The 20,720-nt window shown below is 35.4% G+C and overlaps 3 protein-coding genes across 4 annotated transcripts; 2 read left to right on the top strand and 1 right to left on the bottom strand.

Moving 5' to 3' along the window:
* Positions 1–322: 322 nt before the first annotated feature.
* On the top strand, positions 323–5,368 carry LOC126664282 (serine/threonine-protein kinase STY13). Of its 2 annotated transcripts, none has more exons than XM_050356609.2 (6): positions 323–950; positions 1,233–1,365; positions 1,454–1,649; positions 2,306–2,385; positions 3,321–3,479; positions 4,658–5,368. In XM_050356609.2, exons 1-6 carry the CDS (start codon positions 724–726, stop codon positions 4,949–4,951), a joined length of 1,089 nt encoding a protein of 362 aa, XP_050212566.1. In that variant the 5' UTR covers positions 323–723; the 3' UTR covers positions 4,952–5,368. The 2 variants fall into 2 exon arrangements, with proteins under 2 accessions (XP_050212566.1, XP_050212558.1); XM_050356601.2 differs by having other exon boundaries at positions 325–950; positions 2,261–2,385.
* Positions 5,369–8,948: 3,580 nt separating this feature from the next.
* LOC126664277 (MACPF domain-containing protein CAD1-like) lies at positions 8,949–13,500 on the top strand. The gene is made up of 7 exons (XM_050356588.2): positions 8,949–9,594; positions 10,537–10,775; positions 10,862–11,057; positions 11,162–11,239; positions 11,395–11,578; positions 11,654–11,817; positions 12,553–13,500. The coding sequence occupies exons 1-7, from the start codon at positions 9,313–9,315 to the stop codon at positions 13,186–13,188; spliced, it is 1,779 nt and encodes a 592-aa protein (XP_050212545.1). The 5' UTR covers positions 8,949–9,312; the 3' UTR covers positions 13,189–13,500.
* Positions 13,501–13,974: 474 nt separating this feature from the next.
* LOC126678277 (expansin-A4-like) lies at positions 13,975–15,732 on the bottom strand. The gene is made up of 3 exons (XM_050373181.2): positions 15,550–15,732; positions 14,786–15,098; positions 13,975–14,439 (listed from the first exon to the last, which is right to left on the bottom strand). Exons 1-3 carry the CDS (start codon positions 15,683–15,685, stop codon positions 14,136–14,138), a joined length of 753 nt encoding a protein of 250 aa, XP_050229138.1. The 5' UTR covers positions 15,686–15,732; the 3' UTR covers positions 13,975–14,135.
* Positions 15,733–20,720: the final 4,988 nt, after the last annotated feature.

Raw genomic sequence — 20,720 nt, 5'->3', positions numbered from 1 at the left:
CGTCAATTGGCACGAGGCAAATATGGTTTAAATTTTCAACTTTGAACTTTGGAGAAAAGACAACACTTAACTAAACACGAAATCTCATAAAAAAAAAAATTAAAAAAAAATCTTAAATTCAGACCAAGCCAAGCCAAGCCGATCACACAGCCGCCAACAAAACGGCTTATTGTCGTGACGTGACTCAGCTCCATCCAAACCATTCTCCACCAACAACGTCCAAATCGTCGATGATGCCATAAAACACAACACCCACGTAGAAAAAGCTCCATATTTATATGCTCTCCACGTGTTTGTCTCCCATTGGTCCTTCACTTTCCCACATCACTTCCTTTTCTTCTCTCTTCTCTACTTTTCAGTTTCTCAAATTTTTCCTCCCTTCTTCTACTCCACCGTCTTCAAAACCCTCGCCGGAATATTAACACCGTTGAACCTTACAACGACGTCGTTTTAGTCTCTCGATTCTCTATCAGCTTATTTATAAGCGTCGACTGTAAGTTTTGTAAAGTTTATTCGAGAGAAGGAAGCTTTAAGCTGAAGCGAAATTCTGACAAAGTCAGAGATGAATTTTACAGTGAAAGCAAAGGCTAGGTTTAAATGATCCGATTAATTGTTCTGATTACGGAAATATAAATTAAAATTCAAATTAGTAAATTAAATAGCTGAAGGAATCGGAAAAATATGAGGAATTCCGGTATAGTGTAACGCCGGTGAGTTTGCAACATGAGCTGCGGCAGCAATAACAGCAAGGGAAGAAGAGAATTAGAGATAGAAAATGAGCGGCAGTCTTTAAATCCGCCGCCGTGTACAGTTAGTCAAAACGGCTCTTCAACGACTTCGACGACGCCGTATCTACTGTCAATTGATGAGAGTCTTCTAGTTGATCCGAAATTACTTTTTATCGGCTCTAAAATTGGTGAAGGAGCTCATGGCAAGGTTTATGAAGGAAGGTCAGTTCGCCTGAATATTTTGATTTACTGTTTTTTTTTTCCACTTTTTACGGCGTTGTTGTAGAACATCCATTGTATATCAACTGTTATATTATTTTCATGTATAAATTGTTTATTCTATTTGTTTTTTTATAATAAATTTGGCTGTACAAATAATTAGACTGTTTATTATTAGTATATACGTGTTCTATTCAATTGAAGTAGTGCAGTTATCCAAGAGTAGATAGTGTATGTGTATGGCCTTGTTATGTAGGTGTGGTTTGGAATTAATTATTTTTCCAGGTATGGTGATCGAATTGTCGCTGTTAAAGTACTTAACCGAGGGAGTACTTCTGAGGAAAAAGCTCAATTGGAGGATCGTTTTGCTCGTGAAGTTAACATGATGTCTCGTGTTAAACATGACAATCTTGTCAAGGTGAGTTTGTGTTGAAATCAGCTGTATTTGATTGCGTTTTTCACATATGGACACGTTTTTAAATAAGTTTTGCATATCTCATTCACAGTTTATTGGAGCTTGTAAGGATCCGCTTATGGTGATAGTAACTGAGCTGTTACCTGGGATGTCCCTCCGTAAATATTTGCTTGGAGTTAGGCCAAATCAATTAGAACTTCGCGTGGCTTTAAGTTTTTCCCTTGACATTGCTCGAGCTATGGAATGTCTGCATGCTAATGGGATTATACACAGAGATCTCAAACCAGGTAGACTTACAGATGGAACTCTATTCATTTCAACTTTTTCGTTTAATTAGAAATACAAATTTAATATATTTAGTTTAATGGGTCGGTGTTATTATGTGGAGTGGTGCGTCTAGAACTTGAAGCTAGGGGAACTGGGGGTGTGTTGAGAGGGAAGTTTTTGAGAGATTATGGGGCCCAGGAATGGACTATCCGTTACCTCTACCACCAAAGAGATGTAAATTTTTAATCTTCGTTATTTCCTCTCTCTTATTAACAAGGGAGCTCATTTTTCTGTTACACAACTTCTCATATTGTCTTATAAGTTATAACTACAGATATACTTGCAGTAATTGTATGTAACATTAGTGGTTGTTCGCATAAGGTAAATACTTGTGCAATTATTGTCTATTTTGATGTGCATAATCCAGTTTATCACTTGCAGAGTCAATGGTTTTGAGTTCAGTTTCACCCTAATTGTAGTTCTTTGCTGCTTGATATGGGATTTGACAGTCTGCATGAGGGTGATGTAGACCAGTGCTATAAAGAGACTGGAACCCAGTTATTGGCACAAGGCATCATTTCCCAATGCTTTTGCCAATGTTTTTTTAAATATTTTTACTCAATTCATGCAGATAATTTGTTGCTTACGGCAAATCACAAGTCTGTGAAGCTTGCAGATTTTGGCCTTGCAAGAGAGGAAACTGTGACAGAAATGATGACAGCAGAAACTGGGACTTACCGCTGGATGGCTCCTGAGGTTTGCTCCTTCTTGCTTATGTAATTTGATGCAAATAATGGAAGATGTCCGTGGTGCACTGATATATCATTAGGAAACTAATACTTTGAAAGTCATGTCGAGTGTCAACCATGTAATAGGAATTTTAAGTATTTGCTACCTAGCAAAACAATATCGTTAGGGGCTCTTTTCCTCTTTCATTTTGGCAAGAGCTCATGATTTTGTACATTTTCTTCTAGGTCTTATTGAAAAGTGAACGGAAAGTTGGTTGATAAAAATTTTACTTTTAAAAATTCTTTTTTGCAGTTGAGTTTTTTTTTTGTTATTCTTTTGCCTTTTGGGTTCATGAAACCTTGTCATTGTGATACCACACCACATTTAGGGGTGAGCAAAAGAAACCGGTCGGCCGATTTAACCGACCGAACCAATGACTTTTGGTTCGGTTCTAAATTTACGTTCGGTTTGGTTTTGATAGAAAAAAAATTCAGTTTTCAGATATCGGTTCGGTTTAAAATTTAAATTATCCAAATTAACCGAACCGGCCGAGGAAACCAAAAATTTGATTTTTTGTAATTGTTCTTGTATTTTATTTTGTTTTAATCGAACCGGACGTTCCGGCCTATTCGGTCGGTTCAGTTTTAATTTTTTATCTTTTCTTGTTTGGTCAGTTCGGTTTTGACTATTCGGTCGATTGGTTAATTCGGTTTGGTAATTTTCGGTTCAATTTCGACCAACGGATGCTCACCCCTAACCACATCAATGACTTGATAACAAATTACAACTGAATTTCTTAGATTTCTGTTTGAGTTGTCCTTACTACAGAGTACTTAAATGGCTTGGCTGGTCTGATTTGTCTTCAGCATTGTTCTTTATTAATTATATTTTTCTGGTACAATTCAAGATTTTAGCTTCATGCCTGCACCATTGTTAAGCTACTATGAACTATGACTTTGCAGTTGTACAGCACAGTGACATTGCGTCAGGGAGAGAAGAAGCATTACAATAATAAAGTCGATGTCTACAGCTTTGGAATTGTCTTATGGGAGTTGCTGACAAATCGCTTGCCATTTGAAGGCATGTCAAATTTGCAGGCTGCTTATGCAGCTGCCTTTAAGGTGAAAAGAAAATTGCAACTTAATCCTAACATGTGCATATATTATCCTTCCATTCAAAACCATTCTGCTTTTTCAAGATCACTGTGCACAATGCAGTCTCACATGTCAAATCGAGAATCAACAAATGCTTAATTAGTGAATCAGGAATCGAGTAGTAAAAGTTTGGTTTATATTTGTAGTATTAGTTGAAAAAATATATCCTCGCATACATTAAATATGACATTTCTTATATTCTTAAATTTTGAACTATATAATTATCAAACACAAAAAATAAAGTCTCAACAAATAAAGTTAGAGTACTTTTAGCAAAAGTTGCTAACAAACTTAATTATTGTTTAGCTTATAACATTCTTAAATGATCTAAAATACTAGTCTAGGTATTATTAACTAAAGTAATTATATTTTTTTGTTTATATTTTTTCTTCCTCTTCTGATTTATGGTATATGAAACAACATATTTGAGTGGTTATTTCTTCTTTTTCACTTTTTGACTTTTCTCATTTTTGAATTTCTTTTATTTTATGAATCGGATGAATCATGCAATACAAGAATTCTGGCTAATTTGCAATTTCTATAGAGATATATATCCTTTTGGTGACGGTCACTGATGGATCGTATCAAGTCGTACTATCATGAATCGTACGATTTTGATAACAATGGTCTAACTTAGAGCTGTGAAGCACCAACACGGGGGTATGGGTATGGACACGGCGAACAGCATTTTAAAAATTTAGGCACGGACATGGCAGGGACACAACAAATTAATTATTTATTCAATATTTTTATATATCAAAGTTATATATGTATACTTAATATACAAATTATATAAATAAAATTCACGATTCACTAAATATAAATAAAATAAGATGTTTAAAACTTGTTTAATTCATTAAAATTAACTCCTATAATAAATTTTAAACAATTAAAAACTCTCGGCGTGTCCCCAAAAAGTGTCCCCAGCATGTTCCCGCCTTTCAACAGTCAAAACTGTTGGGACAAATATTTTTCCGTGTACCCCCTTGCATACGGCACGTCTGAGAAGTGTCGGTGCTTCATAAGCTTAGAGTAAGACATTTGATTTGCTGTGTCACTCTTGTTGAGGTCCCATAATATGTAATTGAAACCACAATATTCTTCTGTTTTTTCTAATCTGTTAACTGCTGTCGTGGAGAGTGCAGCAAGAGAGGCCAAGTGTTCCAGATGACATATCTCCTGATCTCGCATTTATTATTCAGTCATGCTGGGTTGAAGACCCTAACTTGAGACCCAGCTTCAGCCAGATCATCCGCATGCTCAATGCATTCTTGTTCACTGTTTGTCCAGCACCGACATTGGTGACAAAATCTGTTAACCAGGAGGTAGCGGCAGCATCTAGTAATGGTACTGTGTCTGAATTTTCCCCCCGTGCAAGAGGAAAATTTGCTTTCCTTCGCCAACTGTTTACAGCTAAACGGACTAGGAATTCTCAATGAATGGGTAAATTTTTGGAGTCGTTTCTTTTGTTGCAGCACAAAGAAAGTTATGCTGTCATAGATATATATTTATATATATAATTCCACTGAATTTTGTTAATCGACTAGATGACAGTTAGAAAAAGGAAGAAGACATCGGAAAAATGATGATGAAAAACCCTATTTGGTAAATAAAAAGATGAGTAGGCACACTCTCAGCTGATTTTGTTGTAAAGTAAACACATTGATTTAGAGATGTTCATGTTCATATTGTATCTTTTTTAACAGATTTAGTAACCTTGGTGCAAGTTGAAACTCGAAACTCCATATTCAGTTTTATGATTTGTAGTGAAACCATCCTCTGAGATGTAATGTTAGAGAGATGAAGTGTAAAATTGCTATGCTAAGCTATTATTGATTGGATGTACTGTTTTTTAACAGCAGTGAAGCTAACACCGAAGACACTAATTTGCTGTACAATGTAGTAGGGATTTGCAGGTTGATGAAGTATGGAGTGAATTGGCGGATTACGATTATGTTTCGAGTTTCCTGTCGGATAATGTACATATTGTTACCCCCCGATCTGCTCCGTGTATTGCTGTCTGTTACTGCCTTGTACTTGATGTGTAGCTTTTTTTTTTCTTGCCAAAAACTTGATGTGTAGCTTGCAGCACCTAATAAGGGACTTTTCTTGCTGTGTGTGAGATTTGTCAAGGGAAGTTCTTGATTTCTGGGTATTTAATTCAGGAATTATTACTAACAACTTCCCAAGTTATTGTTTTTCCTGCGTGTTTTAAAAAATAAGTGATTTTTCTTTTACATTTTAATTTTATACAAATGAAAAATCCTGGTATTTCAGTTATCTAATATCTAAATATTTGAAAAAAAAGTACAGTAACATTTTTTTTCAAATATATAGGTAAAACTTTAGTTTTAATTTTATCTTGGGGTCAATAGTGATTATTTCTTAAAATTATAATAAAGTTGTTGAGATTGAGCAATCTTATGTGAAATAAAAGAAGTTTAAATGACGTATTAGTGCCCTCTCAAGTTTATTAAACATGCGTCAATCAATCTACACTGTTTGTTAGTAAGCATAAATTACGTTAAGTTAAAGTCGTTTTGTAACGACGAGTGTATTATTGAACACGATAGGTATTCAATTAATATTCATGTGTGTATGTTTGGTATGGTTAGAGAGTTTGTATTGTAGATGGCTAGATGCTGTCTCCGAAATTGAGAGATGGGGTATCAGGAGTCAGGGAGAGTAGACAAAATTCATGCTTAACGTTTTTGCTATAAGTAAGGTGCACTTCATGCAGGCAAAAGATTCGGATACTGGATAATATTGTGGATAGACAAAGGCTTGGTGTAGTTATAGTGAGCAATGATGGAGCATGTAAAAATCCAGTGCAGGCTGACAAAGTCCCAATTGAGCCATGCTTCTGCAGAATGTTTTTATATGAGGGAGATAAAAGTTTTTTTCCACAGAGATAAAAGTTTAGTTTGTTATGTGTTAAATTTCCAAAGGACACGTAGCCGGGGGCGAGTCACAAAAATCCAAGAATTCCATTTGATCTAATTCTGCCGAAACAACATGATCCATAGGTTAGGGTCGAATCCGCAATTTTATAAAATGTAGTTGAAGAACTTACTAACTGAGTTAGGTTGGGGTCGAATCCGCAATTTGTCTAATTTTCAAAGTATTTTCATTGTTGTATTCATCCATAAATTTTCATTCTTACATTTAAAAAAAAAATTGAATTAGTTTGTTTATAATGTATGAATAAAATTAAAAATTGATTATTCTAGTATAAGCAGAGAGTATTTTAATTCTTTTTGATCATTACATGATTATTTATTATATTTAAAATTATATTGTAAAAAGATCAAATGATCGTTGCTTGTCTTTTACATTAGTTCATATCTTTTTTTTACTAAACTATTTTTTTGACATTCCTATATATCTGAGTATCATTGGATGAGGGTAAAATCTATGTGGCAATATCCTAAAAATTTCAACGGTAATGTATTTCTTCCGATAATTTTTCATTTTTAAAATAAAAGATCATCGCAGTGCCTAAATTTATAGGCGAGGATAAATTATCTAACACTTAACTTTTTAATCAATCAAAGACAATATTTTCTAATTTTATCAATAACTCCCAAATTGTATGAATTAAACACGTTCGGAGACCTTGACGAAATATAGGTGACGATTGATTAAAAATAGAGAGCGTCGTCTCCAATTGACCTAAAAATAATGACTGTCTTAATTTTTAACATAGTTAAAAATGAATTGATTAACCACGACGCACAAGTTTAGAGACCATTATATTTTTTCTTTTGCAATACTTATTTTAGATAAAATAAAATTTATTTATTTATTATGTATGGATATCTTCATTTAAATTTATGAACAGTTTGGTTTGTAATTTTTTAATTTAATTTAATTATTAACATTAATTTATTTTTTTATTAAATAAATTTCCGCTTTTAAAGTTTAAGTTTATTGAAAAGAACTTAAAAAGAATTTTTTTTTTTCCAAAGCTATGAATTAAATAGATAGGATCAAGTTTACAAATTGATGAAAGTCATATTAACAAGATCTAACCATATGAACTTTCAAAATGCAAACCAAAGACAAAATCAAAAATACATATGAAGCTTATAGAAAACAAGCAAAAAATAATCGAAAAAGCATAATCTAAGCCGGAATCCGCTAAACCTAGCACTTGAATTTTTCAAGAGAGCGGGGTTAGATCCATGAACTTGTCCGATTTCGCCTTTGAACTCGCTTGCTCCCTACCTTCATCCGCATCTTCAACAAGTCTCAACAAAGATAGAACAAACAAACATCATACCCACATCAAAACTTTTTGTATCATCAAAATTTGAAAATAAAGCTCCAACAAGCACTAAAGATCTTTGAAATAATCCAAAAAATCCGACATGTAACAAGAAAAACCATCCTAAAAAATTAATTCAACCATAAAAAAGCTCTAAAGTGAAGGATTTATTGAATAAAAGGGTAGAAAAGTAAAGAAATAAGAAGTCAAAAAATGGAGGAGATGGTTTTCCGGCCAAGAGACCGGAAAACCACCCCCTCAAGCACAAAGTTTTGATGAGAGGTTTTTAGAAAGAAGGGAGAGAGAGTTTTTTAGAGAGATAATTGATTAGCTTGGTTATGTTTTTAACTTAAAAAGAAATTGACTATTCACAAGCAGATGGTTAGTTTTTTCAGAGTTATAAAATAAATAACAAGCTAATTTTTTTAACTTTAAATAAAAATTTAATTATTTCATCAAAAATACTCTAAAAATTGAGTAACTCAGTCACAATAGATTTTATTAAAAAATTATAATGTGAATTCTAAATATAAAATTCTATTAAAACTAATAGATTTTTTTTTATTATTTATGTAATTTTTCTCAACTCCATCCTAGATTAATCAAAATCTTATTAAATGATGGTAGGATAATATTATGATTATACAAAAGATAACAATCATTTTTTTTATCTTAATTAAACACTTTATCCAATTTTTATCTTATATTTTAAACTGTGAATATGATAGAAATATATTTTATTTTTACATAATTTCAGATTATAAATTAATTTAAAAATAAGATAATATTTTTAAAATTTATAAACTATACCTGTTTTTTTTTTGTCAATTTAATCGCAAACTTCAAAATGTCTCAATTACTTGTAGAGTTTCATTTTGTTTTCAATTCGATGCATATGTTGAAATGTTTTAAATTTCGTGATTAAATTGAAAATCTATTTATGAATTTATTTAATATTATCCCTCCAAAAATCTATTAGCTTAATTATCATAAAATTCTAATATAATTAATTTGTTTAAATTATATTTTCAAACAAAAATAAAGGATAAAAGTAGTACTATTATTTTAAAATTTTGGAAAAGACAATACGAGATTAAAAAAAAAGGACTAAACGAGTAATTTAAATTTAGTTAAAGAAAAAGACTGCAAGTCAATGCCTCTCCTTTAACAGTAGTAGAAAAGAAAAAACAATCAACGACCCAAAAACAGACAAATAGTTTACCTACAGACAACCAAAATAAAGAACAGTAACACCTTTCAAATTCAATTCAAGATCTAACAACGATCATGCTGCTGCATACTCTCTAATCCCTATGTAAAAATTCAAATTAAATTTCCTTTGGTGACCGTTGATTCAAGAAAATCTCCGTTCAAGACTTCTTTTTTCAACAGTCAACTCATTTCAGTTTCATCAAGGCAAAGAAAAATTTGATTTTGAGAGATGGGTTTTGTTCAGTGAGCTGAATGATGAACAGGGCTGTGTTTAATTTTGATAAATTCTGGGGTTTGTTTTTTGACTGGTGGTGAGAAATAATGGGGGAGAATGCAATTGGAAGTATGCGTTCTAATGCTGCTGCTATGCATACAGCGATGAATTCTGTGCAGGCATTAGGGAGAGGATTCGACGTTAATTTCGACACGCGGCTGTTGTATTGTAAAGGGCTGGCTGGGTCTAGAGTTGTTCAGATTGATGAGGAGCATACTAGAAATCTTTATTTGTATGATGAGGTTGAGTTGCCTAATGTTTCTAGGGATATTAATAAGTTTCTTGATTCTCAGGGTAGGCAAAGTTCTGGTGTTTGTAATTTTCATGAGGTATGTTGTGTTTATGACTTATTTTATGAATATTGTTTTGGTTTAGTTTGATTTTATTTAGCTGTTTTAATTTTGTTTTGATGTTTTTTTAGTTTAGTTTAGGGTTTACTAGCAATGTTGTTTGGGGTTTAAGCGTAGTGTTAGAGCTGTTTAGAATTGAAGATTGAAGGAAGTGAAAATTCTTCCATTAGAGTATTTTTTTGTAATAATTGGGGGAGGAGAGCACTTGTGGGAGGAATTGAACCTTAGCAGAATGCTGTTGAGCGCTTATACCGTTTGAGCTATAGCTCATTGGTTCTTCCATTAGAGTATAGCTTTAACTTTTAGACATTTATTTAATAGTAATTTGATGAATGAGCTCGACGAAGCCTCTAAAGTTGCTTGAGCTTGATATATCTCTGTCCAGTGAAGCTTAAGTAGGATACTTGAATGTATTATACGAGACATGCACAAACTGTTGTCGCGCTCAATTTCTATTTCTGTCCTATTTAATCTTGAAAATCAAAACTAGACTTGGTTCGGTTTGTTTTTACCTCACTTGCACATCATTCATGAATCATTTGATTTGCATTTCTTTTAAAGAAATTAATTCATCTCTCGCATTTTCCTATGATTTGATAAGCTTTGGTTAGTAGTTGTATTGGTGTGTTCTTAATTTATCACTTTCTGGAGTAATTCTCATTTCATACCAATTTTTACACTTTAGAACATGCAGCAAGTCCTGTGGAACATTTGTATTGCATCTTTCCAAAGGTTTTAGGAATGTTCTGAATTAGATGATGTGTGGAGATTAAATTTTGATTTCAAGCATTACGTTGTTTGATAGGTTCAAGTTGTTAGTAATGTATAAATAATGATTACGTGCATCAAATTGATGCTATTATGTTACAAAAGCATCATCCAAAGCTGTTCTAATTTACTTCTGTTGACTGATTACTGCAGATGGTGGAGTACTTTAATCAAAAGGCTAACATATCTGGAAGCTTTCCCCTTGGTAGCTTCATTTCTGTATTTAGCTTTACTGGTTCAAAGCATATTGATGCTGCAATTACAAAGACCCTCTCGATGGATGGAATTTATATTCCGCTTGCCAAGGTTCAGCTTATGAAATCCCCATTAGTGTTGCGTGAAAATGTCAAGCGGGCTATCCCAACTAGCTGGGACCCTTCATCCCTAGCAAGGTAGCTTTATATCCAATTAGGAGTATTGGCATCATATTCTCAAAACTGGAATTCTTCATAATATTGTCTTGCTCTTTTTTTGACAGCTTCATTGAAAATTTTGGAACGCATGTTATTACTTCTGTAACTATTGGTGGTAAGGATATGATATATGTTAAACAACATAAGTCATCCCCTTTATCAACCATGGAGATTAAAAACTATGTTGAGGATATTGGAAATCAGAGATTCTCTGATGCAGAGAGTCATAGAAATTCTGGTCCTATGAGACTTAAGGATAAGGCTAGTTCCAAAATATTTTCTTATTCTTATTTGTCTTGTTTCATAGATGTTATTTCACTTCATGTTAGCTCTCAGCTCATTATATTTTATCCTTCAATTGCCAGAGTGGTGATTCTGGCTTATTTAACAGCCAGGGGATATATCCACAACCCACAAGCGCTCCATACCATTCTGGAAAAGAAGTATGCAGCATTCCCTGAATTTCTACTCTTAGAAGCTATTTCAGTTTTGTGTTGACGATACTTCGTTTTTGGCTTAATTCTTTTTAATCACCGCGGCTTCTGATGAATCGACAAGCCGTTAATGTACACGTTTTCAAAATCATTTATTGATGCAGGATGTCACAGTCATTTTCCGCAGGAGAGGAGGAGATGATTTAGAACAACATCACACTCGCTGGGCAAGAACTGTGAGATCTTCTCCAGATGTCATTGAGATGACTTTTGTTCCTATTACTGATCTTCTCAATGGGACACCTGGAAAGGATCATCTGACTCGTGCAATTGGCCTGTACCTCGAATGTAAGAATCGATGGATCATTGCGTAGTTTGTATCAGTCTGATTTTGATCCAACGAATTTTGATAATTTTATGCAGACAAGCCTCCAATTGAAGAGCTTAGATATTTTCTGGAGTTTCAGATTCCTAGAATATGGGCTCCTGTACAGGGAAATATTCCCGGCCACCAAAGAAAGGAACCTGTTTGCCCATCTCTACAATTTAGCATGATGGGAGCAAAGCTTTATATCAGCCAGGAGCAGGTATGCAACTTTTATGGCCTTTTTTCTTTTGGCTTTGAATGAATAGATAGCCAGCCAACAGTAGAAGAAAGTCGGGTAAGAGGAGTAATGTCTTGAATCGATTAAGAAAGTATTTTCTGGCCTCACACCAAAAAAGAATATATAAGAAAATAAAAACTCACTGCACCCTCTGCTCAATCTTCTTTTTTCAACTGATAGTTCGAAATGAAATAGCTGTGCTTACGCCAAGACTATACTAATGGTAATAGCTTAGCGGATGATCATCTATAACTAAAAAATGAGCAACTTGGCCTTTATTACAGTCCTTATCTGTCTCTATTTAGTTAGCGCATTTCATTATCCTGGAGCTGAGCCTCCGTCCACAATGCTTGCAAAATTTTCTGTGAAGGGAAAACTGTTGAAATTTTACTTATTTACCTGTTGTTCCAACTTGTATCATGCTTAAGCATTTCACGACTTGTGCTAGTGCATTTGATTTTTAACAGATCTTGTGCATTTGATGGAACATCTAAAATTTGTTGATAGTGTTTTACTTTTTAGGTAAAATTAGATTTTATTGCATACTATCATCTATTTTTAAGTAAAATTAGATGCTCATAAGAAGAGTCACCATTTTCTAATTGCAAGGATTTCTAGTTTAGATTAGAAAAACCTGAGGTAGCTTACCGAAATGCAACTGGTAAGCCTTTCCGTAACTTCTGTTTGATTTTGGTGTATCATCAATATCAAATGCAGGTATCAGTCGGGCGCAAGCCCGTTACAGGCATGAGATTATCTATGGGAGGAACCAAGCTGAATCGATTAAGTATTCTTATTCAACACTTAGTAACTCTTCCAAAAATCCTTCTGCCATATTGGGACACCCATGTGGCTATTGGTGCTCCGAGGTGGCAGGGACCTGAGGAGCAGGATAGTCGATGGTTTGAGCCAGTGAAATGGAAGAATTTCTCTCATGTAAGCACTGCACCAATCGAGAACCCTGAAAGTTTTATAAGCGATCTTTCTGGTGTCTACGTCGTAACAGGAGCTCAACTTGGAGTATGGGAGTTTGGATCACGAAACGTCTTGTTTATGAAACTTTTATATTCCAGGCTACCTGGTTGTACTATTAGAAGATCTCTGTGGGATCATGCTCCAAATGATGATAAATCAAAGAAAGTTTCTTCTGCAAATAATACCAACTCCGGCGACTCAAGTTTAAGTTCAGCAGAAAACACTACAGGCAAGAAATTGGCAAAATTTGTCGATACGTCTGAGATGACGAAGGGAGCACAAGATCCTCCAGGTCACTGGTTGGTAACTGGAGGAAAGCTTGGTGTAGAAAAGAATAAAATTGTTTTGAGAGTGAAATATTCATTGTTGAATTATTGAACTCAATGTTGTGGATATGTGCAATGGTATATTATAGAAGCCGTGTTGTTGATGCGAATGGATTTGCATCGAAATCACCAAAACTACGTCGGCTTGGTGGAATTAGACGAGGATGTGTGATGTACGTAGGTGTTTTTTGGAGTGGGGTTTCTCCTAGTTCCAGAGGTAAACTCTGTTTCTGGTTTAAGCTGTGAATTTTTGTAGAAAAGTTGCTTTCTCTTTGTTAAGTGATGGGGAAGATGTAGAGTTGCTTATGAAATGTGATTGTTCATATAATATGTCTATATATAATATATAGACCCTCATTCTTCATCCAACTGCTCTTTACCACTCTGTTGCATAAGTACATGTTTCTGCATCTTTTACAAGGAATAATTACCAGGCTTAATTGCTTCAAAATCACGAACTTTCAACTTTGGAAATTTTTAACACGAACTTTCAACTTTGGAAATTTTTAACACGAACTTTCAACTTTGCCAATTTAAAACATGAACTATCATTGTTTGCAATTTGAAACACCGAACAATGTTCCCTTAACAAAATGTTGATGTGGCTGCCAAATTATACACTATTCCGGCATCCACAACAGCAGTTTTTTAACGAACAATTGTTCGGCGTTTTGAATTGTGAAAATTCAAAAGTTGGTGTCTGACATTAAAAGTTCTTGTTAAATTTGTTATAGACGCTGAAGTTTGTAGATTTTAAAGCAATTCAGCCTAATTACTTCATCCTAGATTACGTTAAAATTATTATTTTCTAATAGTATTTTTAACCTAACTTCACGGATGAAAATAATTATCGCAATTTATAAATGTTATTGCCTTGTACATGTACACTACATCAGCCCTTGAAAGCTTAGGTGCCTGTTGGCTAACGTATGCATAACATAGAAAACGAGACATGGCTATATTATATATATTACAGTAGTTGAAGCAAATTACATTTTACTAGAATTGACCGCCTTTGAAAGTTTGTCCGAATTGCCAATTGGAAGGGACGACATTGTTGCTGGTGATAGTTCTACCATCACTAGTGGTGACTCTAAAGGAAAGGGTTTGGCCATTGAGGTATGAATTGGACTGCCAATTTTGGCCCCAGTTTCTGGACATGGTTTGCCACCCTGTTCTTGATCCTCTGATCGCCACCGCCCGGACATCCCCTGCACCTCCCACATTACTTATCAACACCAAGTTGAAATATGAATGACCATTAATTGTGAATCTCACTCCTCCTTTCTTCACGCAACGTACCCTGTGAAAACATTTAACATCGGTAACTATTTTCAGAAACTTCTCTTTTGATTCTACTAAAAAAAAAGGATTACGCTATCTTGTTTCATTTGTCAGAAACTTCCCTTCTGATTAAGCTAAAAAGAAGAAGATTACGTTCGAAATGTTGCATGGTGCATTTGTGCGCCATCCAAAATAGAATGATAACGGAAATGAATGTCGAAGAAATTAACATATTAAGTATAGAATCGAGAAGGTCAAATTATTGGTATATGAAAATTGAACATGAAATACCCAGGTCGATATACAATACTCATATATATTAATTCCGAAGGATAAGAAATAAAATTGAATCAGTTTTTATTTACCTTCTGAAGAGGACGGGAACTATTCCGGCACTATAACGAGCAATTTGCAAGAAAGCAGGCTCTGCTAAATCAAAATGTTGACGAGGGGAATTGCACCATCCGCCATTATCAGTCGGCAGCTCGTAATTAGGAGGACAGAAATTTGTAGCTGTAACAGTAATGGTGCGAGAGAGACACCACTTAGGATCATTGTGGCACCGTATTTGAAAGCAGGCACCACAACTATATCCATTGCTGAACAAAGCTGTGCTTAAAGCTGCTGTGTTAGTTCCATATCCTTGGCTGTACATGTTTCCATATCCACATGCTCCTCCTGCATATTATTCCCATGTCAACGTTAAAACTTCAAATAGAATAAAAACAATGTAGGAATATCGAACTCAGAAATTGAACCTAACGATAATATAAATTCAACTCAATGCTAATCAACTCGAGTTTAAGTTCGAACTCCTTGAACCAACTATATAGCTGAATTTGAACATCAAGATACTAAGCTTGACAGGTTTACGAGTCTAATCAAACTTTTTGATTAATTTATCTTTCTTAATTTTTTTGTAATGTACATATTTATAGTACCGTCTTTTTATAGATATTCTGGATAAATTCGACTCATTTTGATTTTCAATCATTCTACCGAGTTTAAATACAAATTCTTAAAACAAAATTTAACCGAGTTTTAAACTTTAAAGTTTAGGTTCGAGGAGGATAATTTTCAGAACTGTGAGACTACAAGTAAATGTAGCGATAACTCTTTTCGTGCTTACCCATTGTGCCGGAAGCATCGCTGCCACCATAGAACGTGGCATGGGCAGTCTGCCAGCCACCGTAGCTTGCACAGGTGGCATGAAAAAATAAGTTTAAGATTCCAAGTAGTGTGTGAAGAAATACCAAGCTTTGCATTATTTCTTACTATTATGTATAAATGCAAGCACTAAACTATGAGCTAAGACTAGAGTGATAGTGGTGGCTATTTATATGAAGAAGGGATTATGAATTATGAGACAACAAAACTTAGTGGTTATCCCTTTAGGAGCCCACCTAATTAATTTGCTGATTTTGGATCATTAAGCGTATTTTAAAGTAAAATTTACATTAGTGTGTCTGAACTTTTATGAATCTATTATTTCAGTATCTAAACTTTTATTTCTTTTAAATTAGTATTTTTAAACTTTAAGCATATATTAAACGAGTGTTTAAAAGTAAAGTACTCATTATTCAAATCGTTGGCTAATATAGTTGGTGAGTGATTTATGTTCAAATTGGTGGCTAATATAGTTGGTGAGTGATTTATGTTCAAATTATTGGCTAATTACTGGTTAAGTATAAAATCTAAATGGTTGACTTCTTGTGGAGGCCAATGGCACTATTAACAAAGATCACGAGAGCCTAAAATATTAGTGTAAGGCTAATTGTTTGGACGGTCGGATGCATGTGATGAAGATCAGTGTTGGTTTAGCTAACAAATATCAATTGATTGGGTAGGCATTGACATGCTGCCCAACCACAATAACTCCTATAATTATATAGGAAAGTGATGACTTTTCAAAGTTGAGTTGTAACAAAATCAGAGTAATTAATTCTGACCATCATTGAACTTTTCAGTTTTTTTATTTCAATCACTAAACTATTTTTTTTTTATTTTCGATCATTAAACTTTCAATTTTTTTCATTTTAATATTTCAAGTCAAAAATACTTAGGTGGCAGCCGGAAATTGACATGTGACAACCGGATTATACTAATTTTATTTTAAAAAATTATTATACATACATAATTTCACTTTAAAATTGAGTTTTTAGGTCAAATTATGCATATATGGTAAATTTTTAGGTTAAAAAAATTAATTTCGGCTGTCACCTAAACATCTTTGGCCGGAAAATATCAAAATGAAAAAAACAAACAAAAATTCAGTGATAAAAAAGAAAAGAAAAATAGTTTAGTGACTGAAATAAAAAAACTCGAAAGTTCAGTGATCATTAGGATCAATTACCCAACAAAACCATTTGCATGGAGTTAATATTCAACGAGAAGGCCGTGTCACGTTATTTTTTATAATAAATCAATGAGAATTTACGATATTAAAATATTTAAATTTTTAATCATTAAATATCCTGTCATTATAAACGTTTTAAGAGGAATTTCGCCACGTTGAAAATAAAAGACCCATATGTTGTTGCAATGCCACATAAGCTAAATACAGTGCTAGATTAATACCACATGATATAACATTTATTAAGTTCTGTTAACTGAAGGGCTTAATTGATCGGTTTTATAAATCTTAGGGTCTTTTTGAGTCGGAAAAAACATTAATGACTTAAGTGAGACCCAACATAAACATTACGATCAATTTTGCACATTTTCTCTTTATATTTTATGATGAATACAAAAATAGATAAGGTACAAAAACGATCCTAATATTTACTCAAAATATCACAGGACCATTTTATGTTTTTCCGGATATTGCCATCTGTTTACACCAGCCCAAAAATAGACTTTAAGACGATGGGCTGCCAGTTAGAATGGAGCATAGCGGGCTGAATTGGGATTGGGCCCATAATAGCCGTTTTTGTTATTGTTTTTTTTTATTTAGCCGAGTCAAAGACTTTTAGTCTTATCAGGTTAGAATTAAGTTAAGTCATTGAGTCTTAGTTGTTTTCTTTTTCCTATTATTAGGGGATTTGTCCCTATAAATAGTTATTTTTTCAGATTAATAAAGACGACACAAATCAATCAATAAAAACACAACTTCAAAGCCCTGCGCTTTTCTATCCCCAACCCCTGCGGTTGGTTAATTTAGGAGTAGATGGACATCAATCCCGCTTAGGTTTCTTAGCCTCCGGATCGATACTGTTAGATTTAGTTTAGCTGGTTACTTTTGTTCCGTTTGCGGAACACGTTTGCGAAACAGGTTCCCTCGCTGAACATGTTCGCCTCGCGGAACAGGTTCGCCTCGCGGAACAGGTTCGCCTCGCGGAACAGGTTCGTCTCGCGGCACACGTTCGCCTCGCGGAACACGTTCGCCTCGCGGAACACGTTCGCCTCGCGGAACACGTTCGCCTCGCGAGACACGTTTGTTTGCGAGACACGTTCGCCTCGCGAGACACGTTTGTTTGCGAGACATGTTCGCCTCGCGAGACACGTTTGTTTGCGAGACATGTTTGTTTGCGAGACAAGTTTGCAAACATCGGAGGAGATCAGCTCATCGAGTCATTTGGCCGATCGGCGGATCATGACAAGTTTGCAAGACCTGTCTTGCGAGACCTGGTCGACTTGACCGATTAAAGCATCAAACCAAAACAGATCCCAATCATAAATTCAAAGATTCGAGTGGCGGATTATTTCCACGCGAACATCTTTTGGCGACTCCACTGGGGACATGTTTATGGTTAGCACAAAAATCGGTACTAAAGAGCTAAAAGATATATACGCTCAATGAGTCGATCAAGCTTATTCGAAGGAAGCGAGACGCCATGAGATTTAGACTCTGATTTGGAAGCGATCATGACCAAGAGAGACAATAACCAACTGTCGCACGAGGGAACTACTATACCTCCCACAGAAGGGAAATCGGTCGATCTTAGAGTCAAAAATTTCAACCAATTCGAAGATGACGATTCGAGTGACGATAATCGTTTCCTATCCCCAAATCCTTCAACATTATCAATGGCCGATTCCATAACCATGAGGAATAAGATCACGCATGAAAATCGGCCAAGATATTATGAAGGAGACAAATTAGCGAGAGCCATGAAGACCGTACTTGACAAAAAAATGATTGTTCAAAGAGAGATCAGGTCGGACATAGGAAGAAGCCTATTAAGCATAAACGATATTATGTCAAAAGTCATGACTCGACAAAACATCGCCGAGACTACCATCAAGATGGTTGATCTTGGCTACACACCAGTACGGATCGGCTCGCAAAGAGAGACTGCCAATCAGACGCAACCGATCAATCAATCTGGTATGAAGTATGATGCTGCAGATCACAGAAATGATGTGAGACACATGGAGTATTGTGTGGCCAATCACAATAATGCTTCAAGCCATATACATAATGGTGCAGTTGATCACAATAATGCTTCAAAACACATGAAGTATGGTGTGGCCGATCATTTGGTGGATCAAATCCAAACACCGAAAGAGATCAGCTCATTGAGCCATTTGGCCGATTTGATCCAAATGTCGGAGGAGATCACCTCGCCGAATCATTCGGTCGATCTGATCAAAAAGCCGGAGGAAATCATCTCTCTGAATCATTTGGTCGATGTGATCAAAACACTGGAGATCACCTCGTCGAGGTGTTTGGCCGATCTAATCCAAAACGGAGAAGGAGATCAGCATTCAGTTCATTGGCGGGACGACTGCTTGAAGATCGGTCCGATATAATGGTGATCATCTTTACAAAGGAGATCAGATTATCAAGTATATTTTGTCGCGCCTTTATGTGAGATCAGATTGTCAAAAAGGCGATAAGGCATATGACTCATTTTTAAGAACGAATCAAGACGCTGGGGGGCAAGGCCGACTTGGTGTATATGGATGTCAAGGAACAAGTAATTTGATATCGCCGATCGAAAAGATGAAGAATTGAGTAAGCTCATTCGGCGTTCTGCTAGTGAGACATGATCATTTTAGTTCGCTAGTGAGACTTGATCACTTTGTTCCGCTAGTAAGGTATTTGATTATTTCGGAAACATGGTGTTCAAGATTATGGTTTTTCACAAAATCATAATATGACGGTATTCTTGTCGATCATATACTTTTTGCCTAGTCCAATCCGAAGTAGCCGAGTCCAATCCGAAGTAGGCTGCACATCGTCACGCGATTCATACACAGACTTGGAATAGATCATGACAAAAGGCGACAAGTCAGGGTTACAACCGCAAAAGGGGACCGACGTACCCTCCGTTGTAACAACGACCGTCGAGTTTCAGTTGCAAAAGGGGATCGACGCACCCCCGCTGGGACGACGACCGCATAGTCAAGCATCCGAACCAAGTGCATGGAAGGAGACAAATGATTATGTCTGCAACCTACCTCCCACTCGCCTCACACTATCACGTGTTGAGTTCCTAACTGTACATGATTTGGCCTAAGAAAACTCCGGTTGAAGATCAGCCTAAGAAAGCTCTGGTTCTCAGAAAAAACACACATGCCATGGTCGCACACAAGGTTACACCTACTGCGATCTTCAAAAATGGTACGACGACCATGATCGCCAACAATGGTTTACCCATCACGGATGTCAAGAACGGTAAATACAAGAGAACAGTGTTTGAGAGAATTTATGAAGTACGTTGCCCAATGTGCAAAACATGCTTCAAGACGGAGCAATATGTGTGCCGTCAACATTCGAAAACTTTCAAGCCAAAATATGATCCGCCAGTGACAGTCACACTCGGGGGCAAGAGCCGATCATCCATAATGCAAAAATCTGATGATTAGTAAATACAAGTCGATCAGGGAGAAAGTTTGCATACTTCCCGAAAATGGTGCGATACGATCAACGAAATGCATTTACGAGCAAGACCCTACATGAGTATTTCGTGGAAAGATCGACATATTTACTTAAGAGTGTTGTCAGCATAATCTTGTTGATCGATCGGCGGCCAATCATTGGTTGTTCACACTTGTGATAAAACGCAATGATCGACCAAACAAGAGTGTTTTGTGCAAAGATCGACATCTTTAATTAAGATTGTTGTGAGCATAATCTTGTTGAACGATCAGCCAAACAAGAGTGTTTTGTGCAAAAATCGACATCTTTAATTAAGATTGCTGTGAGCATAATCTTGTTGATCGATCGGCGGCCGATCATTGGTTGTTCACACTTGTGATAAAAAGCAATGATCGGCCAAATAAGAGTGTTTTGTGCAAAGATCGACATCTTTAATTAAGATTGTTGTGAGTATAATCTTGTTGATCGATCGGCGG

This window comes from Mercurialis annua, linkage group LG1-X (genome assembly GCF_937616625.2).
Source record: "Mercurialis annua linkage group LG1-X, ddMerAnnu1.2, whole genome shotgun sequence".
NCBI lineage: Eukaryota > Viridiplantae > Streptophyta > Magnoliopsida > Malpighiales > Euphorbiaceae > Mercurialis > Mercurialis annua.
The sequence above is the reverse complement of the archived record's forward strand: the minus strand, read 5'-3'. Positions and strand labels throughout refer to the sequence as shown.